The 19,469-nt window shown below is 36.2% G+C and overlaps 1 protein-coding gene across 1 annotated transcript in view; it reads right to left on the bottom strand.

Moving 5' to 3' along the window:
- Positions 1–690: 690 nt before the first annotated feature.
- LOC149479492 (HEAT repeat-containing protein 5B) overlaps positions 691–19,469 on the bottom strand; it is a 33,059-nt gene continuing 14,280 nt past the window's right edge. The window contains exons 17-39 of the mRNA XM_089708001.1: positions 18,980–19,140; positions 18,533–18,707; positions 18,006–18,272; positions 14,787–14,973; positions 13,481–13,644; positions 12,936–13,074; positions 12,464–12,646; positions 11,320–11,435; positions 10,918–11,029; positions 10,544–10,725; positions 9,670–9,794; positions 9,026–9,146; positions 8,592–8,880; positions 8,042–8,197; positions 7,359–7,457; positions 7,089–7,212; positions 6,652–6,803; positions 5,879–6,175; positions 5,122–5,328; positions 4,610–4,749; positions 3,678–3,888; positions 2,860–3,005; positions 691–2,576 (exon numbers count right to left, since the gene is read on the bottom strand). Coding sequence (XP_089564127.1) covers positions 2,403–2,576; positions 2,860–3,005; positions 3,678–3,888; positions 4,610–4,749; positions 5,122–5,328; positions 5,879–6,175; positions 6,652–6,803; positions 7,089–7,212; positions 7,359–7,457; positions 8,042–8,197; positions 8,592–8,880; positions 9,026–9,146; positions 9,670–9,794; positions 10,544–10,725; positions 10,918–11,029; positions 11,320–11,435; positions 12,464–12,646; positions 12,936–13,074; positions 13,481–13,644; positions 14,787–14,973; positions 18,006–18,272; positions 18,533–18,707; positions 18,980–19,140 — 3,927 coding nt within the window. The 3' untranslated portion in view covers positions 691–2,402. The remainder of the gene's footprint in view (positions 2,577–2,859; positions 3,006–3,677; positions 3,889–4,609; positions 4,750–5,121; positions 5,329–5,878; positions 6,176–6,651; positions 6,804–7,088; positions 7,213–7,358; positions 7,458–8,041; positions 8,198–8,591; positions 8,881–9,025; positions 9,147–9,669; positions 9,795–10,543; positions 10,726–10,917; positions 11,030–11,319; positions 11,436–12,463; positions 12,647–12,935; positions 13,075–13,480; positions 13,645–14,786; positions 14,974–18,005; positions 18,273–18,532; positions 18,708–18,979; positions 19,141–19,469) is intronic.

Below are 19,469 nucleotides of genomic sequence, written 5' to 3'. Positions count from 1 at the left end.
AGGTTATCAGAGACTCACTTCGAAAGCAATTTAAGATAGCAGTACATTTGTCGCTGTCATCTGGTTGAATTTTCTATATTTTCATTTAATGACTAGAGGTTTGTACTTATTAATCGCGGCAAACTATCACGTAGACGGGGTCGCAGCGCGCATAGGTGAATTCATTGGCTGGCGCGGCGAATTCCGAAAAATGGACGACGAAAATTGCAGTCTACTAATTCAATTGTATAGCGCTACTGTCTACCGACTTGTTGTGGAATAGCGAATCCTCACACTACCACAATAAATTGTTGAGGCATGATGCCTGGGCACAGGCCTGGGTACAAATAACTAAAAATGGATATAGTTACGCCTGAATTGAAAATAAAGAATTCCTATTTGCAAGGAAAATGGCTACATTTTTGGCGTCATATAGATGATAAAAGTCCAAAATAGCTAAAAGTTATCGTACCTACGGCGACCGTCGTTTGATGGTCTAAGAAATTTAATTCCTACATGTAGGCTCGCGCACAAATGAACATCAACTGTGGGCGAACATTGGCTCGGGCTGTCGCGTGTACCTAATTTGTACGCACCTCATCGCGTTTATTTCATTTATGTGAATATTTTCTGAAGTAAAAAAGTTGTGAATGGTTCATTTTACCATCATCACTTCATTTTTGTAAAAAAAGGGAAACACAATAAAAGACATTTAATTTTCATACATTTATTTAGGTTAAAATTCTTAAATCTACAGCATATAAATAATAGTACATACAAGCTAGTGTTACGGAATTCTTGTGAAGCCTCATTGGAAATCAAAGGCAGTGTATTATAGGAATATAGTTTGGCATTATAGACATATTAAATAATTTTGCAAAAAACATAAATAAATAAGGAAAAACACATTTCCTGAAATACAGTCTATAAATAGATCGATATAAATTCTAGTACATACACAATTTAATTAAGAGCCATGCTCCATATTACATCATTTATAAATATTTTTCTAACATACATATATATTCGATATACTTTGTTTTTACTACCACAGACGACATCATTGACGTTTATATAATTGTCTATACTTGTATTAAATCTATGTTTGTAAATTTTATAGCCTGGGGCGTATAACCTTATTGTATTTTTGACAATAGATACCCTATGTAAAGTATGGATTAACACAAATTCAGTTTTATTATTATTACATGTTATTTTAACAATTTTGCTTGGCACTTTTAGCTCCAGGCTTACATTGAATTATTAGTTATTTTTAACTGGTATTAATGGAATTAATAACAAGGATATATTTCATCTTAACATGATATAATATTTAGTCATATATTTTAGTAGCCTTTACTTAGTTCCTTACAATTACATCACTATGGCTAATTGTTATAGTAAATATAATTATAGTTATAAAATTATGTTTGTCTAAGGAATAAAATATTATAACTTACATCTATATTTCATCGAAATTCCGGAACGACACATTTCATTATTTTGATAATCTAACAAAAAAAAATTCATTTTTTATACCATTTACGATAAGTTTTGTATGACAAAAGTCGCTTGTTGATTTACTAACACACTATAAACTAATATATTGTCAATTATTATTAGAGGAACCTTGCACGTGTCACTTATTTTTATTTTTGTAAATGGCAAACAAAAATAATGAAACCGAGAGGTTATTTTAAAATTGATAGGGATGAATGCAATTGAGATTTTAAAATATAAAGGAATTAATAAAGATTAAAAAATAATATATTATTGTGTAATTGAAAATTAGTGCTTATAATAAGTGATAAAATGCAATAGTAATAATGTGAAACATTTCGATCACATACACTGAAATAATAATTTATTCAAAACTAAAACTAAACTTCATTCCAAGATGTGAAATCAAAAAGTGCATAATTATAATGTAACTTAACCAGAATGCGTAGATTAATTTTAAACTTGTATATGATAAAATATAGTAGTAAAGTTTAATTCAAATTGCATATTGTGTCCTCTTGATAATAGCGAAAAAGATAACATCATTTCCACGTCTAAAATTGATCTAACTTTGTCAATAACAAAATACTCAGAGTAATCGTTACTGTTACGTTATATGATTGTTTTTGAATAAAACACTCACATTTAGCAAATAATATAATTTTGTTTGAATACTTGTATATTTTTGTAAAGGAACATAACTTTTACTTCTCCGAATTGCGATAATATTTAGATTATACTCAAAATTTTATTTACTTAATTTCCATAAATCGTAATCGTCGTTATATAATAGTACATAATAGTAATCTAAAACCTTATCAAGTAAAATTGAAGTTAAAGGTCACAAAAATTAAAAAAAAATCGTCACGCCTTTAAAACTCTCGAGTTTAGTTTCAATTTTTTCTGATTATTCCTTGTTTCATTTATCTAAAGTCACTGAAATCTGTCTTCAATTGTATAGCGGGTTTATTTGGTCTTGATTCAAACACAGTTCTCGTCTGAGCGCCGGTTTGACCGCGAGCATTTTGACCGGCTTTTACCGCATTTTCCAATTTAGTACGTAGCTCGGAAGATTGCTGCATGATCGTCTTGAATTCCTGAAAAAAATATAAGATATAACTATTTAGTTGTGATAATAACATTGATTCTTTGAATTTTTAGATTTACAGGATACTTTAACATTGTTTTTTGCTTAAAAGTGAAAATCATAAATAAACAATCATGAGATCCTTAGTACACTTTTTGTAACTGCATTAATTACTCTATTCGTCTGTAGTGGTCTTGGTAATTATAACTGCTGCTTTATATTATATTAATTGCAACAGACATATAAATAGAAACTGATCCATTTTTGTAAATTTTGCGGATATCCAAACATACCTGCGGGTACTGCGGTCCGATTTTCATAAGCCAGTTGAGCGCGAACTCGTGAAGCGCGCGGACGTGCGGAGCCGCGTTCGTTAATGCGCTGCCTTCGCGTAGATATGATATCACTATGGGCACGAGGATCCAGAGCAATTGGACACCTGGGAATTTGTTTTGTACATTTTTAGTACCATAATATAATTAAAATATAAATATTTTTCCCCAACTTTTTTAAAGAAAGAGGTAAAACACAATATTCAAGCACTAAATATAATTAAAATACGAAGAAAAAAATGTACTCTAAATGCTACACACTGTGCTTAACTGTCTATTCTAGTTTCGTTTACGTTTTACAAACAAATTTGCAAGTTAATCTTACCTTTATGAGGATCATCTATAGCAGCAAAACAAATTTGATAACAATTTAATATGACATTGTAACAAAATTAATTATTTTTTTATAAGTGGGTGCTGCTGAAATTTACAGTGTTAGTTGAGAACAATTATTGAATAAATATATTACAAACTTTTAACTTAAAAACATCTAAACGATTTATACTTATTTTTTTAAGCTGTTGCATAGCTTCTATCGCGGGCCTTGAGCGCGGGGACCGAATCCAGAAATTCCGTAACGAAAAAACCTCACGCTCCTCACTCCGATGGACGGAGGTGTGGCTCGAAGGCATAGCATGCAATAGCTTTACCGCGGCAGTCCCCGAGTGCCACACGTCTTTTTTTTATTTATTGTAATGTGTGGATTATGATAGCGCCTAGATTACGAAAACTATTTTGAAAAAAGGATAATAAACTCTACTTATATCCAGTATACATACGCGCATCACTCGGCGCCACCTTCAACAGATCCGACAGCGCGGCCACCGAAGCGGTAGCCGCACGAGCCAGCCCCGCATCAGGCCCGTGTGCTGCAGCTGCCGCGCGGGCTGCTAGCCGTGCGGCCACAGCTCGCGCCCACCATGACACCGCAGCGGTGGGTGTGCCCCCGCCCCACACTGCGCGGACTACACCGCAGCACGCCGCGAATATCTGCGGTGTGATAGAGGACCGGTTAATAAGCGTGTTCGCTTAAAGATAGCAACCGGCGTGCACCACGCTGCAGCAGGAGGCGAATATTTGCTGTGTGAGAAGGGGAGGGGTAGATCAGAGAATCGATCGACGACGATCGGAGCGAGCGAGTCTGTGTAGATTAGCCTGAATAATACTGCACTGTGTACACCAATAATGCGGATATCTGCGGTATTGATAAAGGGACAGTTAGTATATGTGTATGCTGCACTGCTCTGCGTGCACTACTGCGCAGTACGACAAGAATAACTAAGTGTTGCGATACATAGACTGTTGATGTACTATGCGCAGCGCTATACAGCTACTACTCTAATGCAGTACGGTGCGAATACACGCATTGTGATAGATTACAAATCATTTTAAGTTCAACAAAAAATTAAAAAATGTATTCCATGACACTTCTCTTTAGATATCAACAGTTTGTGGAAACTTATTATAAAAATATTTTCAAGCTTATGAAAAAAAATGAAGCCGTTTATAACGTTAATATATATTGACATATTAAACAAATGCACTGAAATCTTAATTAATATCGCCCCTATCATGTAAAAAATCGGTTTCTTATAAACGAAACAATCTCGATTATCATTAACATGCCCTCAACTTTAACATTTATTTAATCAATTAGACTTCTTATAAAAGCACTTTTGAATCGTCATAACATTTTTTAACATTTACTCACCTCGTTATCACGCGTATCCAGACAGTGCCGCAAATGATTAATGCAGGGATAGTGCAGCAACGGCAATGGCGGCGCACGCGCAAGTAACGCGGACATAGCCCGAGCACCACATACGCTCTCTATACGTTGCTCGCTATCCTCTGGAAAAATGGATGCACAGCTTTATTACACGCAACAATTTTTTTTTTGATTTATGTTATAAAGGCATGTTACCATTTTTAGATCTATAACAAATTTGCGGATTGTTAAACTGTATTATTTCAATTTACGGTGTGGTAAATGTGGACGTACATATAATTAACAAAAATACCAAATATTTATTTCAACCAACAAAAAAAACATAGCACACATGTTCATAGCAGTTTATTTTGTAAAAACAGGGTCAGAAAAAAATTAACAACATCCATAAAATAGTTTCTACATAAACCCTTATTTACCACTCTTTATCTGCTACGACCTAAGCAGCAAAGACCTTATTATAAAAAATAAAAATTCCTCCCCACAATTCTTACCAGTCTTAACCCGTTCCACAAGCTTGGCCAGCGTAGTATGCAGCAGCCTATCATGCTGTGCCCGTGCATCGTCAGTGAGCCTCGCGGGCCGGCACTCAGCGGCGCGCTGCAGCACGAGCACCGCCGCGTCGCTGGCCGTGCCGGCGCCGCTCACACGCAGCACCTCTGTCGCTATGTATAGCACGCTCGGTAGCACGGACAGTGCGCCTGTGGGGAAAGACAACTTAGATTTCAGTTTTTAAGGACCAAAAATTGAGTCATACTATTTCATAATTTCTAGTCAAACCTATAGGTGTACTACTCTTAATCTGCTACGAATTAAAGGGGCATAGAGACCTTATTTGAAATGAATACATACAATTCTTACGAGTCTTAACCCGTTTCTAGTCCCTATTTCAATACTGATTTTAATTATATTATTCCGCAGCGCCGTACAAAAATCATCCAGACAAAGGGAAAAAATCTCTACCTGTACTTTCGAATTCTCATCTGCACTCAGGTGGACAGCTTACAAGTGACAGCATAGTGCTGAATCTTATTATTTTATGCTCTTATATCGTTCTAGATCGGTCACCTGGTGATTCAAATGACCCATATTTTTTTTAACATGGGCCTGTAGTCTATTATTCGTGAATAATAATATATATAAATAAATGCTGCAAATTATTCGTATGCTGTTAAAACAACCCAAAATATAGGCTTGTGGTGAATCTTACTCATAAAGAACTTTTTCGATATTAAAATCCAACAAACTCACCCTGCGGACTAGTTAACGAAGTCAGCTCGGACATGGCCATCATGCTCTTCACCAATAGAGTATCTCCATGAACCCCCAACCCCTTTCTAACCCCTATGACCCCCACACGCCCTGTTTGCTTCAACGGGCTAAGTGTTGGTAATCGTCGCACTAGAAGACATAGACAAACTTCTAGACACGCGAATACTAGAGATTTCCCAGGAGGTAGGTCTCCGGTGGGTCCACCTTCGCCGAGTGTATGGACTGCTTCTAGTACGGATTGAGGGATTGAACCTTCTGTGTCGTTGGGCGCTAATTCTGAAAGTTAAATATTTATTGAGTAAAGAAAATGAACAGGTGGTAGCGGAAGAATTCCAACCAATACCCGCAGCCCCATCATTAAAGCGGCTCGACAGAACACAGTGGGGTTTAGTCGGTAAGAATCCGACATAACACGGCTGCTTCCCCGGGGGCCGCAGGTATCTTTGGAAGATTTCCCCACTTAAAAAAAAAAGGTGGTAACTATTAAATAGGGCGCAGAAATATTCCAGATTGTATGACATTAATTAAAGTCCCTAGAGACAACTTCTATATGAAAACAGATAATAATATCTTTTACTCTGCTTCAATGTGAAAATTTTATGACGAATCATTCTTCCATCGAATAAGTATACGTCATATACAAAACTTTAATACGTAATAATAATCGTTAAGAAGGGAAAACTATTCCAAAAATTTTCTTATTTAACTTGTTCGATAAATAATATCATGTAATTTAGTAAAATAGAACAAACCTTTAATTTTCAGCTGCATTTGCTCATGCAACTGCTCCCTAGCGCCAACTATGACGAGTTGCAAAACATCCGCTGCCAATAGCAAAGCCTCAATGCTTTCTTGTGTTAGACCAGTGCGATGTATTATTTGGCATAATTCTATCGCTAATGCTCTGTAAAACAGAAATATAGATAGCTTATTAACTGAATTTCAAAGACAAAATGTTGTAAAAAAAAGCGTGTCAAGCACACGTGTCAGAAATGAAACTTTTTTAGCAGGATTCAAAGATACCAAATTGTTTGCTTTACTCAATAACGTGGCGGTATTGCCACGACGCGACTTTGAAATCTTACTCTAAACGCGCCTAAAGAAGTTTCACTTCAATATAAATTTGGTAAAAAAATATTCGTTTAAACATACTAAAAATGCTGCTATAAATGTTTTATGCTAAAAATACCTGTCTTTAAGAAGACGAGCTCTATTTTCAGGTGCATCTAGTAAAGTAACTAGAGACAACAACACGGATATTGTATTTTCCACGCTCATGTCGCGTTGCGCACATAACGCTTCCATGCATATACCTGAGGAATAAAAAAAATATTGTATTTCATTCATTATTAAATAGCACTTTATTTCCTAGACTCTAGAGACTATATTTGCGATGACATTTAAATTAAAACGTGTAAAACGACATAATGGAATATTTAATTATAGTAAAGAAACTTACCAAAAAGAAGGTGGAATCGTTCATCAACTGGCTCATAGAATTCAAAGTTTCCATTTTCTGTCTTATTTGTTTTGTTGTCAACGTTGTTATCGGGATTTTCTGTAACAAACGTCTATTTTATTACAGGTGAACAGGTTCGAATCAATAAATTGTTAGAAATCGTTTATATACCGGATAAAGTATTTCACACATAAGTTGTAAAAATTAAATATCTGATCTTTAGTGTCTTAAGGTGCGTACAAATTACACGCAGCAATGCAATGTTCATCCAGAGTTGACGTTCATTGGCTCGCGAGCAAATAATATTATTATGTAGAAATAATATTTTGTAGAACGCGGCTACCTCGCGCGGCAGGTGGCGTAGAACGTGCGTGATTTTAATGTGTCCCTAATATTATTTCCAGGCAGAAACGTCTCTATGCTAGTGTCCCACAAACTCCCTTACTCATATGTATATGTATAGACATATGTATATTTATCGATACTAATATTATAAAGCTGAAAAGTTTATTTGATTGTTTGAACGCGCTAATCTCGGGAACTACTGGTCCGATTTGAAAAATTATTTCGGTGTAAGATAGCCCATTTATCGAGGAAGGCTATTTATCATCACGCTAAGACTAACAGGAGGTGAACAATGCGGGTGAAACCGCGGAGCACAGCTAGTAAAAATAATTACTTACCAGTATGCGTATGCGTATCCGCGTAGTGTGCGTTGTACCGCAGTGCAGCGGCGTACAACAGCGAGGGCCAGGCGGTGGCGTAGTGCGCGCGGGAAGCCTCCGCCGTCTCCGCTGCGTAGAACGCACCGCCACCGTGCGGCAGCTGCGATGCGAACTCTGCGAAGAGAAAAATATATACATTTTTATTATAATGGAAAGAAAATGCATTTATTTATACCAATAACATATTTACACAAAGTTTTAATAGAAAAAAAAATAACTGTATTAAATGGTATGTATGGAATATCCACTCAGTAATTTATGAGAATCTAAGCACATTCGAGCAACTGAGATCTGTACAAGTTTTAGGACTTTTTTTGTTTTAGGAGACAGTTGATATTCAACAAAAACATCGTACACGAATCATAATGCTTCGTATCAATATTTCTTTTCAATATAAAGGATAACACATTGTTTTGCTGCCTAACCACTTTTCTGCCACCCTGAATGGTGGCAGAAAAGTGGCCTAAAAACAATAAATTTAAATAAAACTAAAGCAATAAAATCTCACCAGGCGGCAAACTCAACAGCGCATGATCCCTCAACGCAGCCAGCCAATTCTCGCTCAAACTTTCCAATTCCGGTTCGACCAACTTCAACAGACTTTCTCCTTTCGACTCAAATTCACCATAGTCATCTTCCTCTTGGTCAATAATAGCGTTATCTATCTCATTATTGTTTTGCATAACTTGGTTCCGCCATTTTGCTATTTCCACTTTGTTGTTGATCAGTTTAGTGTCGAGTTGTTTCACGTAGCTGCCTGGAGCGCTATCGTTGCTAACCATTGCTACTATGTATACCTAGAAATTTATATGTTAATCGTATTTCATCGTAAAAAAATGTAATTTTTTGAGAAATTTGGTAAAATTTATATATGAAAAAGACAGGATACTAATAAATTTATTAACTACATGAAAAAATCGATTTTAGAATTGCATTACTTACTTCAGCCCATGCCTTCAGGATGGACAGCTTTTCCAATGTCGCCATACTTTCGTTGTATATAAGAGTTGTGTTTCCCTTCTTATTTAATTTATCCAAACTGGAAACTAGCAGTTGATGGACTCTAAAAATGTACAATACGAATTATTTATATTATCCGAATAATTAATTTCATAACGTTGCTTTTACGGCAGAACAAGCAAATAAATATGTATGTATCACCAAGTATTAATCGACTGTCGAGAAAAAAACCATAACGTGTGACTAATATTATTAATGCTTTATACTGCTGCAAAATTGTATTTAAAAAATTATCCAAATTTATTGAACATAAGCATAAACATCAAAAATACATCACGTCACGATGCTTATGAGCGGTGATGACCATTTGAACATGATAACTTTTCGATATCCTCTGTCTACCTCCATAAAAAAAGACGGTTTGCAGAATTACGGCTGGCAGAAGTGAAAACTTGATTATTAACGTTGAGCATGTTTGATATCCATCCGTCTTACGCTTTTTCGATCAGGTCACGTGTACTGACGCGAGTTTAAGATTTTATACCCATTACAGAAAAAGTGCTCAACGCCGCTAAAGAAGTTTTCACTTCAAAAATAATAAAAAATACATTCCCCCACACACTAACCTGCGCAAATCATTAATATCCCTAGCAACCCCGCAGCCAATCCACGCAGAGCACACATCACAAGCGGCCGCAGTCACGTGGGAGGCGGTATCACCTGCAAATGCTGGCCGTACTGCTGCACCCACCTGTATACCAAATTTATTTTTAACTTTAGTCGAATCAATTTCCCTACTTGCTTGTCCCTGATATTTGGAAAAAGTCGCCCGCTATGGTACGTGGTGTATAGACTTTTTAAGCTATTGCATAGCTTCTATCGCGGGCCTTGAGCGCGGGGACCGAATCCAGAAATTACGTAACGAAAAACCTCACGCTCCCCACTCCGACGGGCACGGAGGTGTGGCTTGAAGGCATAGCATGCAATAGCTTTACCGCGGCAGTCCCCGAGTGCCACACGTCTTTTTTTATCTATATTATGACTACTTCCACCACTTGCTGATAACAAATTGCACTCGCCGGTTCGAACCCTTTCATTAAATTTTTTGTCTTACTTTTTTTAAATATTTATGAGCCTTTTAATTCGATGTGAATACGGTTTAAGTGGCGTGCCATGACTGAGGCTTATGTCCAGCAGTGGACAAATGTAGGCTGATAATGATGATGATGGTTTAAATAGCTATACTATACTTGTGTCTACAATTTATTTTTTACCAAGAACTGTTCTTGATAATGAAGTATACTATACGTCGGCTACGTGTGATATACGGCTACGTCAAAAATATCACTAGAAACACTAATATATTTAAAATACACTCGACTTACTATTACATTCAGTTACCTTCAAAAATTACATGTATAACTCACTTTTACCTCAACAATTTTGAACACACGTATCCCTATAATAATCTACCGCATGTTTTTTCAAACTCCAACATACCTGAGCCTGATATTGTTCCATAAGCAAATGTCCCGGGAAGTCTGGTTCTGGGGCCCTCGCGTATTGCTGTATTATCATTTGCAGTGTTTTTAGCCCACATAGTCGTAATGCATCCGACTCTCCAGTCGCACCGACGAATGCCATACGAACTAAGTCTGATAGGTGTAGGGAGAGATAATCTCCTAAAAGAGACGTAAAAATAAATTATAAACGTAAAAATAAGTCACTTCTAAAAAAACGTTTTTACATTACTTTAAAGTTTTTAAAGATTCAACATTAGTAAGTAATATATAGTGGTAAGACAAAGCAACAACGCACAACATATAAAAAATATTTTACTACATTTGAAGCATTTAAATAAAACACATAACTACCTGTAGGATCTTTCTGTAGCTTTTCCTTCGCTTTAACAAGATCGAAGTGCGCCGCTTCACCGGTCGCTTCGCAAGCTGACATTATTTTCTGAATACACTCCATTGCAAATACCTAAAATATTACATATTTTTTTCAAATTTTCAATTTTTTCACATTAAATAAGAAACTTTTTAATAGCAAGTATACTCATTTATCATTTTATTGCATCGTGTCTAGAAATATTACAACCATTATTTCCGTAAAAAAGTGTCAAAATGAAACACTTTATATACATACTAGCAAATATACTTCAACAATCTGAAAATAAAGACATTTCCATACGCAAGGTTTAAGTATTATATGTGCTTAATAATTTTAAACGGATTTAATTACGATTTATTCTTATATAAATAAATACTAACCCGTGTCGGCCATCTTGGCTGAACAGCTGGGTGAGTGGATTGTTCTGACTCCGCGTGGAATTCTGCTTGATCATCATCACCTTCAAGATCGTCGGTGTCTGGGTTGTTGCTATCCTCTATTGGATAAAATTTAAATACTTAGTCAATTATTTATTTAATTTTATTTATTTATTTATATCAGGCAGCACTGCCCATATATTGTTAGTAGTACTTATTCTAGTGTTAGTAAAACTACATATACTTATTTTTAGATTTAAGAGTTACAAGCCATTTTTTGTTGATTTATATTACATATGCGCTAAAATACTCTATTTGAAATGCTAATATCTAAAAAAATTGGTTGTCTGTAAAGTCGGATACAGACAACCAATTTTACTGACGATAGTTGAACGTGACAACGTCTTAAAGCCGATTGTGCTTCTTTGTCGTTCGTTCCGCGCTCTCGCTCGCACTTCAAGCCTTACATGGAACGCCTCAGAGCGAGGTAACGCCGCATGAGTCATGTTTTTTCGTGCGTGCAGCCGACTCTATCGAATTATAAGACGTTGTCACGTCAAAAAACATTTTCATGAGAAAATCGACCCATTCTCTTACCTTACGGTTTATGATCATAATTTGACAAAAAGAGATAATAATAATTGTTTATTGTAAATACATATTTGATTTAATTTATTTGAATGCACCTTAAAGGTCTCGGCATGGAACGTCCAGCAAGCAAAAGGTGAGTGTATCCCGGGCATATAATACCTCACTTATCTCTCTGTATCCACATAGATTTTTCTAGAAAATATTTACCAAGTTTAACAGTGAGCACACGTTTGGCCAACGCGAGCCAATCTTTTACATTTCCGTTGGCGGCAGCCGCTAACAAGCAGCAAGTTAGTATATCCCGGGCATATAATACCTCCCTTATCTCGCTCTATATTCACGTACCTAAATAGAATGTTCTAGAAATATCTAATATACTTACCAAGTTTAACAGTGAGCACACGTTTGGCCAACGCGAGCCACTCCTTCACAGAGCCGTTGGCGGCAGCGGCCAACAAGCAACAAGTTAGTGTATCCCGGGCATATAATACCTCCCTTATCTCGCTCTTTATTCACTTACCTAAATAGATTTTTCTAGAAATTCTTATTTACTTACCAAGTTTAACAGTGAGCACACGTTTGGCCAACGCGAGCCACTCCTTCACAGAGCCGTTGGCGGCAGCGGCCAACAAGCAACAAGTAAGAGTATCCCGGGCATATGATATCGCACTCTCATCTCTTTCCGTGTCAAGATACGCGAATAGTGCCCCGGGTAATCCTGTTTCTGTTATTACTACACCTGAGGGTAGTTAAAAATATTGTTATCATACATAATTAACACGAACTGTTTAGAAACAGCTATGGAAGGTACTTTGTAATTAATTTTGAAATTTTTTTTTCGACTGTCAACTAAAATCCAGAGTTAAATATGCGGTTAACATTATTGTTTATATTAAGAATATTGGAATTGGACATGAAATGTTGGAATAAGTCTGATGCTCAAATAGTTTATACCTTGACTATTTTTTGATGTTAATTTGATAGATCAAGAATCATGAAATATAACTAGAAATAACAAAATAACATACCACAGTACGGTTTAACAGGCACGTGGTCTTTAGCCAACATAGCATATTTGCAGACTTCAGCCGCTTCCCGCTGCGACAGCTGTCTGAGGCAACACAACGCCGCGCGGCGAACGGATAGTTCCGGGGAGGATAAATCACGCTAAAGTATAAAAAATAATAACTTTATGTGATTTAAACTTTCCAGAAAAACTATATCAAAATTAAAAAAGTTATTAACTTACTTATTAATTATAGAAATAACACATTAAAGCACGCATTTGCAAAATATTCTATAATTTATACACGCGTGCACTTTTTGCATGTTTAATATATTAGGCTGCCATTTTTCTGTAGTACTAAAATTAATATTGATAAACACATGTATATTTGTATGATCCGATATTATATTTTTCAATAAAAATAAGTCAATTATTCGTATATTGCGATACTACAACACTACTGTATTATAAATCTTAAAAATAAGTTATCCCAAATTTTAATCAAATCCTACTCAAATTCATTTCCCATTCCAAAACATATCCTGCCAACTATAAGAGCGCACTCACACAGAGCGCGGGCACCAGCGCGTGCGCGGTGATGTGCTGCGGCGCGAACATCTGCAGCTGCTGCATACAACCAGCCGCTTCAGCCCGCGCGCCGCCCGCACCCGCCCCGCTCTCCTGCAGCGCGGCGCACGCGCACACGAACCGGCCGACTGCGCCGCTGCACGCTGCACGTGTTATAGAGGTTTTAGATATCGATATACATAAAAAATTTACGCATTTTTTTTGAAGCGAAACTTCTTTATTCGCGTTGAGAGTAAAATTTTAAGGTCGAGTCATGACAATACCGTCACGTCGAGTAAGGCGACGATTTTTTTCGCGTATTTTACATATCGTTATTTGGTCCTTTTTTGTATAACGTTATTTACATATCGTTATTTGGTCCTTTATTGTATAACGTTATTTACATATCGTTATTTGGTCCTTTATTGTATAACGTTATTTACATATCGTTATTTGGTCCTTTTTTGTATAACGTTATTTACATATCGTTATTTGGTCCTTTATTGTATAACGTTATTTACATATCGTTATTTGGTCCTTTATTGTATAACGTTATTTACATATCGTTATTTGGTCCTTTATTGTATAACGTTATTTACATATCGTTATTTGGTCCTTTATTGTATAACGTTATTTACATATCGTTATTTTGTCCTTTATTGTATAACGTTATTTACATATCGTTATTTGGTCCTTTATTGTATAACGTTATTTACATATCGTTATTTGGTCCTTTTTTGTATAACGTTATTTACATATCGTTATTTGGTCCTTTATTGTATAACGTTATTTACATATCGTTATTTGGTCCTTTATTGTATAACGTTATTTACATATCGTTATTTGGTCCTTTATTGTATAACGTTATTTACATATCGTTATTTGGTCCTTTATTGTATAACGTTATTTACATATCGTTATTTTGTCCTTTATTGTATAACGTTATTTACATATCGTTATTTGGTCCTTTTTTGTATAATGTTATTTAAAATCACGGTAAGAAGCTTATTTGTTTATAAAAATATTACAATTACGTATCAGAACTTGTACAAAATGTAATATCGCAATTATTAAAATGACCCGAATTCCGAAATGTAAAAAAAGACGGGTTGCACTCCGGGAGTGCCGGCAGAAGTGAAAACTTGATTATTAACGTTGAGCATGTTTGATATTTTGGAATGGTATCCGTCTTACGCTTTTTCGATCAGGTCACGTGTCCTGACGCGAGTTTAAGATTTTAACCCATTACAGAAAAAGTGCTCAACGCCGCTAAAGAGGTTTTCACTTCAAAAACTTCACAAACAACCTTGCAGCTCGGGCCCCAGCGCGGTGATGAGCGCAGCCAGCAGCCTGGCGAGCGCGCGGTGCAGCGGCGCCGCGGCCGCCGCGCACAGCGCCAGCCGCAGCGCCGCGCCCACCGCCCACTCCGCGTGCCCACGGAACATAGGCCCTGATGCGTCCACCACCACGGAGAGCCCGTGGATCGCCCACACCTGGATAAAAACAAAAAAAACATCAAAATTTGACCTAAAATTCTAGTTAGAATCAACCGACGCGTATATCATATGTGAGAGGCCGTTTATCGCCTACACTGGACATATACAGAAATATGTATAGAAATTAGAAACAAAAATTACGGAAACAATTGATCCGGACGCGTCTACCGTCTAGACAAAAAATAGCAAAATATAAATAATTTGCAAACATAAAAAGAAAATTAAATTTGTTGTATTCACAAAAATATGTACATAAAATGATAATTACATGATAAAACATAAACTTAGGGCCGATTTTTCAATCCTGAGATAAACAGTCTAATAACTACCCCTCGAATAGATTTATTCAATTATTTATCTAACTCATAACGGCTCGCCTATTTTTCAATCGTGATTTATTTAATGAATAGCTATCTGACCAAATATTTCCATATTGGCAGCTCTGCTCTCGGAGTGGCGAAACAAACATATTAAATTAGTCAGGTTAGAGCGGGATAGAGTCAACTCTTGCAATTTGTCAACAACCGTCATTATGTAAATTTATAAAGAATAGAAAAAATTCGATCACGAGGCGGGACTCGAACCCGCATCCTTCGCGCCATTCCGGGGCGGATGCCTGACCAACTCAGCCACTCGTGACCCGCCAGAGCAATCGAATTTATTCTATTCTTTATAAATTAGGTTGAAATGGTTGTTAATCATCTCAATAGATGGCGCGCGGTGTGTCCCTTCAGACACATAAAACTGAAATGATATTTATAAAGCATTTGAATGCCATAAAACCAAAAATATAAATTCAACCCAATGATATTATATATAGAAACAAGAGGTAGATACGTCATCAACGCACCAAAACTGATTCCGTGAATTGGTCCTATTTGGGACCAATGCAATCAGTCAGATTGTCACCGGTCCCAGTGAGCGTATATGCCGATAGGTACATTAAAGTTGTCGAAAATGCCTTCCTGTGTGTTCAGAAAGTGCACGTATTCGTGCAAAAAAATAAAGAAAGATAAAGGAATATCATATCACAGGAAAATATATTAAATTATTACAGTTTAAGAGTAAAAATAACAATTTACAATTCTTTATGAATGACACTTGATTGACACTTGTATTGAAATAATGAAAGGGATAAAACATTGCTTCAATCACTAGTGTGACAGAGCTAGCGTACACTGTGTTCAAAGATTATCATGTAGATACGATTATTGAAAATAGAACGGTTATTTTATTAATTTCGATTTGGGTAAATACTTGATTATTTTTATATTTAAATCCACACAGTGCATGTAATTAACAAATATATCTATTTATTATATACAATGAAATCGTGATGGCAAAAATGTTTGTTTGCAAAAATGATGTTGAATATACGTATACATTAAAGAAAAGATCACTACTGATGAAAAATGCTATTTGCTTTTCTGTAAATAGCTATAATTGAACATAAATTTTATTTGTGTTTTAAATAAAAAAGGCTTATACTTCATCCTTTCTTTTATTTCATCCTTTTTTTTTCATCTAGGCACCACTATTATTATAATTATCCTACAAGTTGGAGTGATGACCTTGTACGGGTTTCGGGAACTGCCTTGAAACGAATAGCGTAAGATCGGTCCTTATGGAGTTCTATAAGGAGGATTATGCAGTATGCTCAGCAGTGGGTGTTTATCAGGTGAAATGATGATGACCGAAAACGAACACCACAGCTAGTAATAAATACTTAATAAAATATTATATCTCCAAAAAAATTTTTTTTTTTCATTGTAATACGACATCATAATAATCATAAAATAGTAAATGAAATTGTCACATTTATTTACTTGTGCAGGAAACCTAATATAACATCTATAACATTGAACCTTCTGTGTCGTTAGTCTATGCCAATTACCATGGCAACTATTTGTTTATTTATATTTAATTGGCGAATTCTTATGACTTTTGCTTACACCTGCGCGGAAGTGACAAACTATCTTTGTCTTTTTTGTTTATATCATTTTATTAGAGCCATCTCTCTTATACAGTCTGTCAATGTAATAAATTAAGTAAAATGAAAATTGTATTTGTGTGTGCCTGACACTGCATATGAAGCATTTTTTTTGGATATATTGTGAGTATATAACGTATCTATACATAAAATATCATTGATTCAACCGTCATTATGACTCACGTCAGGAGTGCATTTTAAGTTTGTCTTTTATTGCTCTTGTCTTCTATGATTGTTGATTGTTGTTTTGATTCGAGTAAAGAGTTTGGTTAAATTTGTGTTTCAATTTATATATTTTACAATGGAAACGACGTACTTAAAGGCAGCGTTCGGCAAATTTTCAATGGCATGGTCATCAGTACTATCAAAAACATCAATTTCAATATGATTTTAATTGATAATAATTATATATAGAAAGAGGTTTAATTGTTAATAATTCTACGCTCTATGTTATGACATACGAAAATATCCCAAATTTGACGCGACAGTTGTCAACTCAAACGCCTAACCGTCGAATAGCGGCCGTTGGAGCGGCAAATAGATTTATTCCTCAAATAACGTAGTTATTAGAGAGATAAGTCCTATTCGTCTATTGAAAAATTGAATATTTTGTAAACTGAAGAATAAAGTCTATCTAGCTGTTTATCTGGGCATTGAAAAATCGGCCCTTAATGATATTTTTTTTATTAAACAATATCTATCCAGACAATTTAAAGAAATTGGACACAAAACAATTTAAGACAAAACTTTATATGTGGTTATTAAGCAAAAATTTTTATAATGTAAGGGACTTTTTGGATGATAAATGTTATATTGACATGTATAATAATTAATAGGTACTTGAACTAAAAACTATAAGAATTAATGTTTACATATTTTTTTTCTGCTTATGCGGACCTGTGAAACTAAGTTTGTATGCCAGTGTAACTGGCGAATGTGCTGTACTTTCCTTATAGTAATAACTCCTAAGCCACATTTGAGCAAATAAATATATTTATTTATTTATCGGGCTACAGCACTACATCATTTCCATACTCACTTGTACATCCACCGCGCTCGTGTCCTGCGCGAGCGCCCGCAACACCGGCAGCGCTGCAGCGCTGGTCGTGGCGCCCCTCGCCCTGTGCACCGCGCCCACAGCGGCTGCAGCAGCCGCGCGCGCTGGACGGTTAGCGCTGCTCCGTGCCAGCGCTATCACCCGCTCGCTGAGCGCTTGGCTCTCCGCTTCGGAGACGCAGCCGCAGAGCCGGCCTACGCATGAAGCGGCTGCGGCGCGGACTGTAGCGCTGTTCGCTGATAGACCCGACTACATAGAAAACAACACGTTTTTAATGTATGTTTAATATTGGATTGGTAAAGTGGAATATAATAGCACGTTATTAATCTAAATATATTTGAAGATTTTTTTTTTAATTTATTGTTCTTTAATAAAAAAAAAAACAGGCATTTAATTCAGAAAAGAAATTCAAATTTTATACCTTGCAAAATATGTGCGGAATAAAGTACCGTTTTTTTCTATTCATAATTAAAGTTTGATAAGAGACATTTATCAATGAAGTTACTTACAATAATAAGCTCAGTGCACGTAGTCTTAACAGCGTCTTGTCCCAGAGAAGTTTTCATTTCTGCGAGGGTACGCAAGGCCAGCAACAAGGCTGTGTATACGTTTATTTGTATGGCCTCTTGACGAGTGCCTTTCGACATTTTGATGCACTCCGCAAAGTGCTCTAGCATTTGTTGTCTGGAATAAATATTCAGAGGAATTCATAATATGTATAAAAAGTACTTCCACAAATTACGGAAAGTAGAAGTATAACAAAATTTCCTAATTTGAGAGAGAAGCCGTGAACTTGTGGTCTTGTGAAAATTTACATGAATAAAAATAGTTAAAAGTTATCTGTTTTACTTTATTACAAAGGTTAATCAATGACAATGTGAAACTTAATTGGACAAAACAATTTTTTTCAGGGGAATATAATTAGTTTTTTTTTTTAACAAAAACACAAAACATACCTATGTTTATTGGCGGCTTTCGAGAATATCTGCGGGAAGAGCGTAACGGACGCGTCTATAACCGCCACGCCCAGCGGCTGGGCGCCTCGCAGCGAGCGGTACAGGCAGCACGGGTCGTGTTCCAGTGCGCACGAACCGCTCGCACTTAGCGGCGATATTAGCTGCAAATTGTATTAGCTTTGTAATGACAACCTTGTGGAACGACTTACCATCCTCAGTGTTCCCAAACGGATTCGACACGGAGACCTTCAAAAAAAGGGCATATCTACACCTCAAAGGCCGGCAACACATTCGCGGTGGCCCTAACATCGCGAATACTTATGGGCGGCGGGCATCACTTTCCATCAGGTGACCCGCCAGCTCGTGTGCCTGCTTAAGCGATAAAAAAAAAGACGTATAACGGACGCGTCTATAACCGCCACGCCCAGAGAAAAGTTTTTTTCGTGAACATTTTTTAAACGACATCTCATTCTTTTATGAATCTGTGTCG

This window comes from Colias philodice, chromosome 20 (genome assembly GCF_061535455.1).
Source record: "Colias philodice isolate Cphi_HAF_F1 chromosome 20, ilColPhil1 Martin Lab GWU primary, whole genome shotgun sequence".
Classification (NCBI taxonomy): Eukaryota; Metazoa; Arthropoda; class Insecta; order Lepidoptera; family Pieridae; genus Colias; species Colias philodice.
Note: the sequence above shows the minus strand (reverse complement) of the source record. Positions and strands in the feature narration are given on the sequence as shown.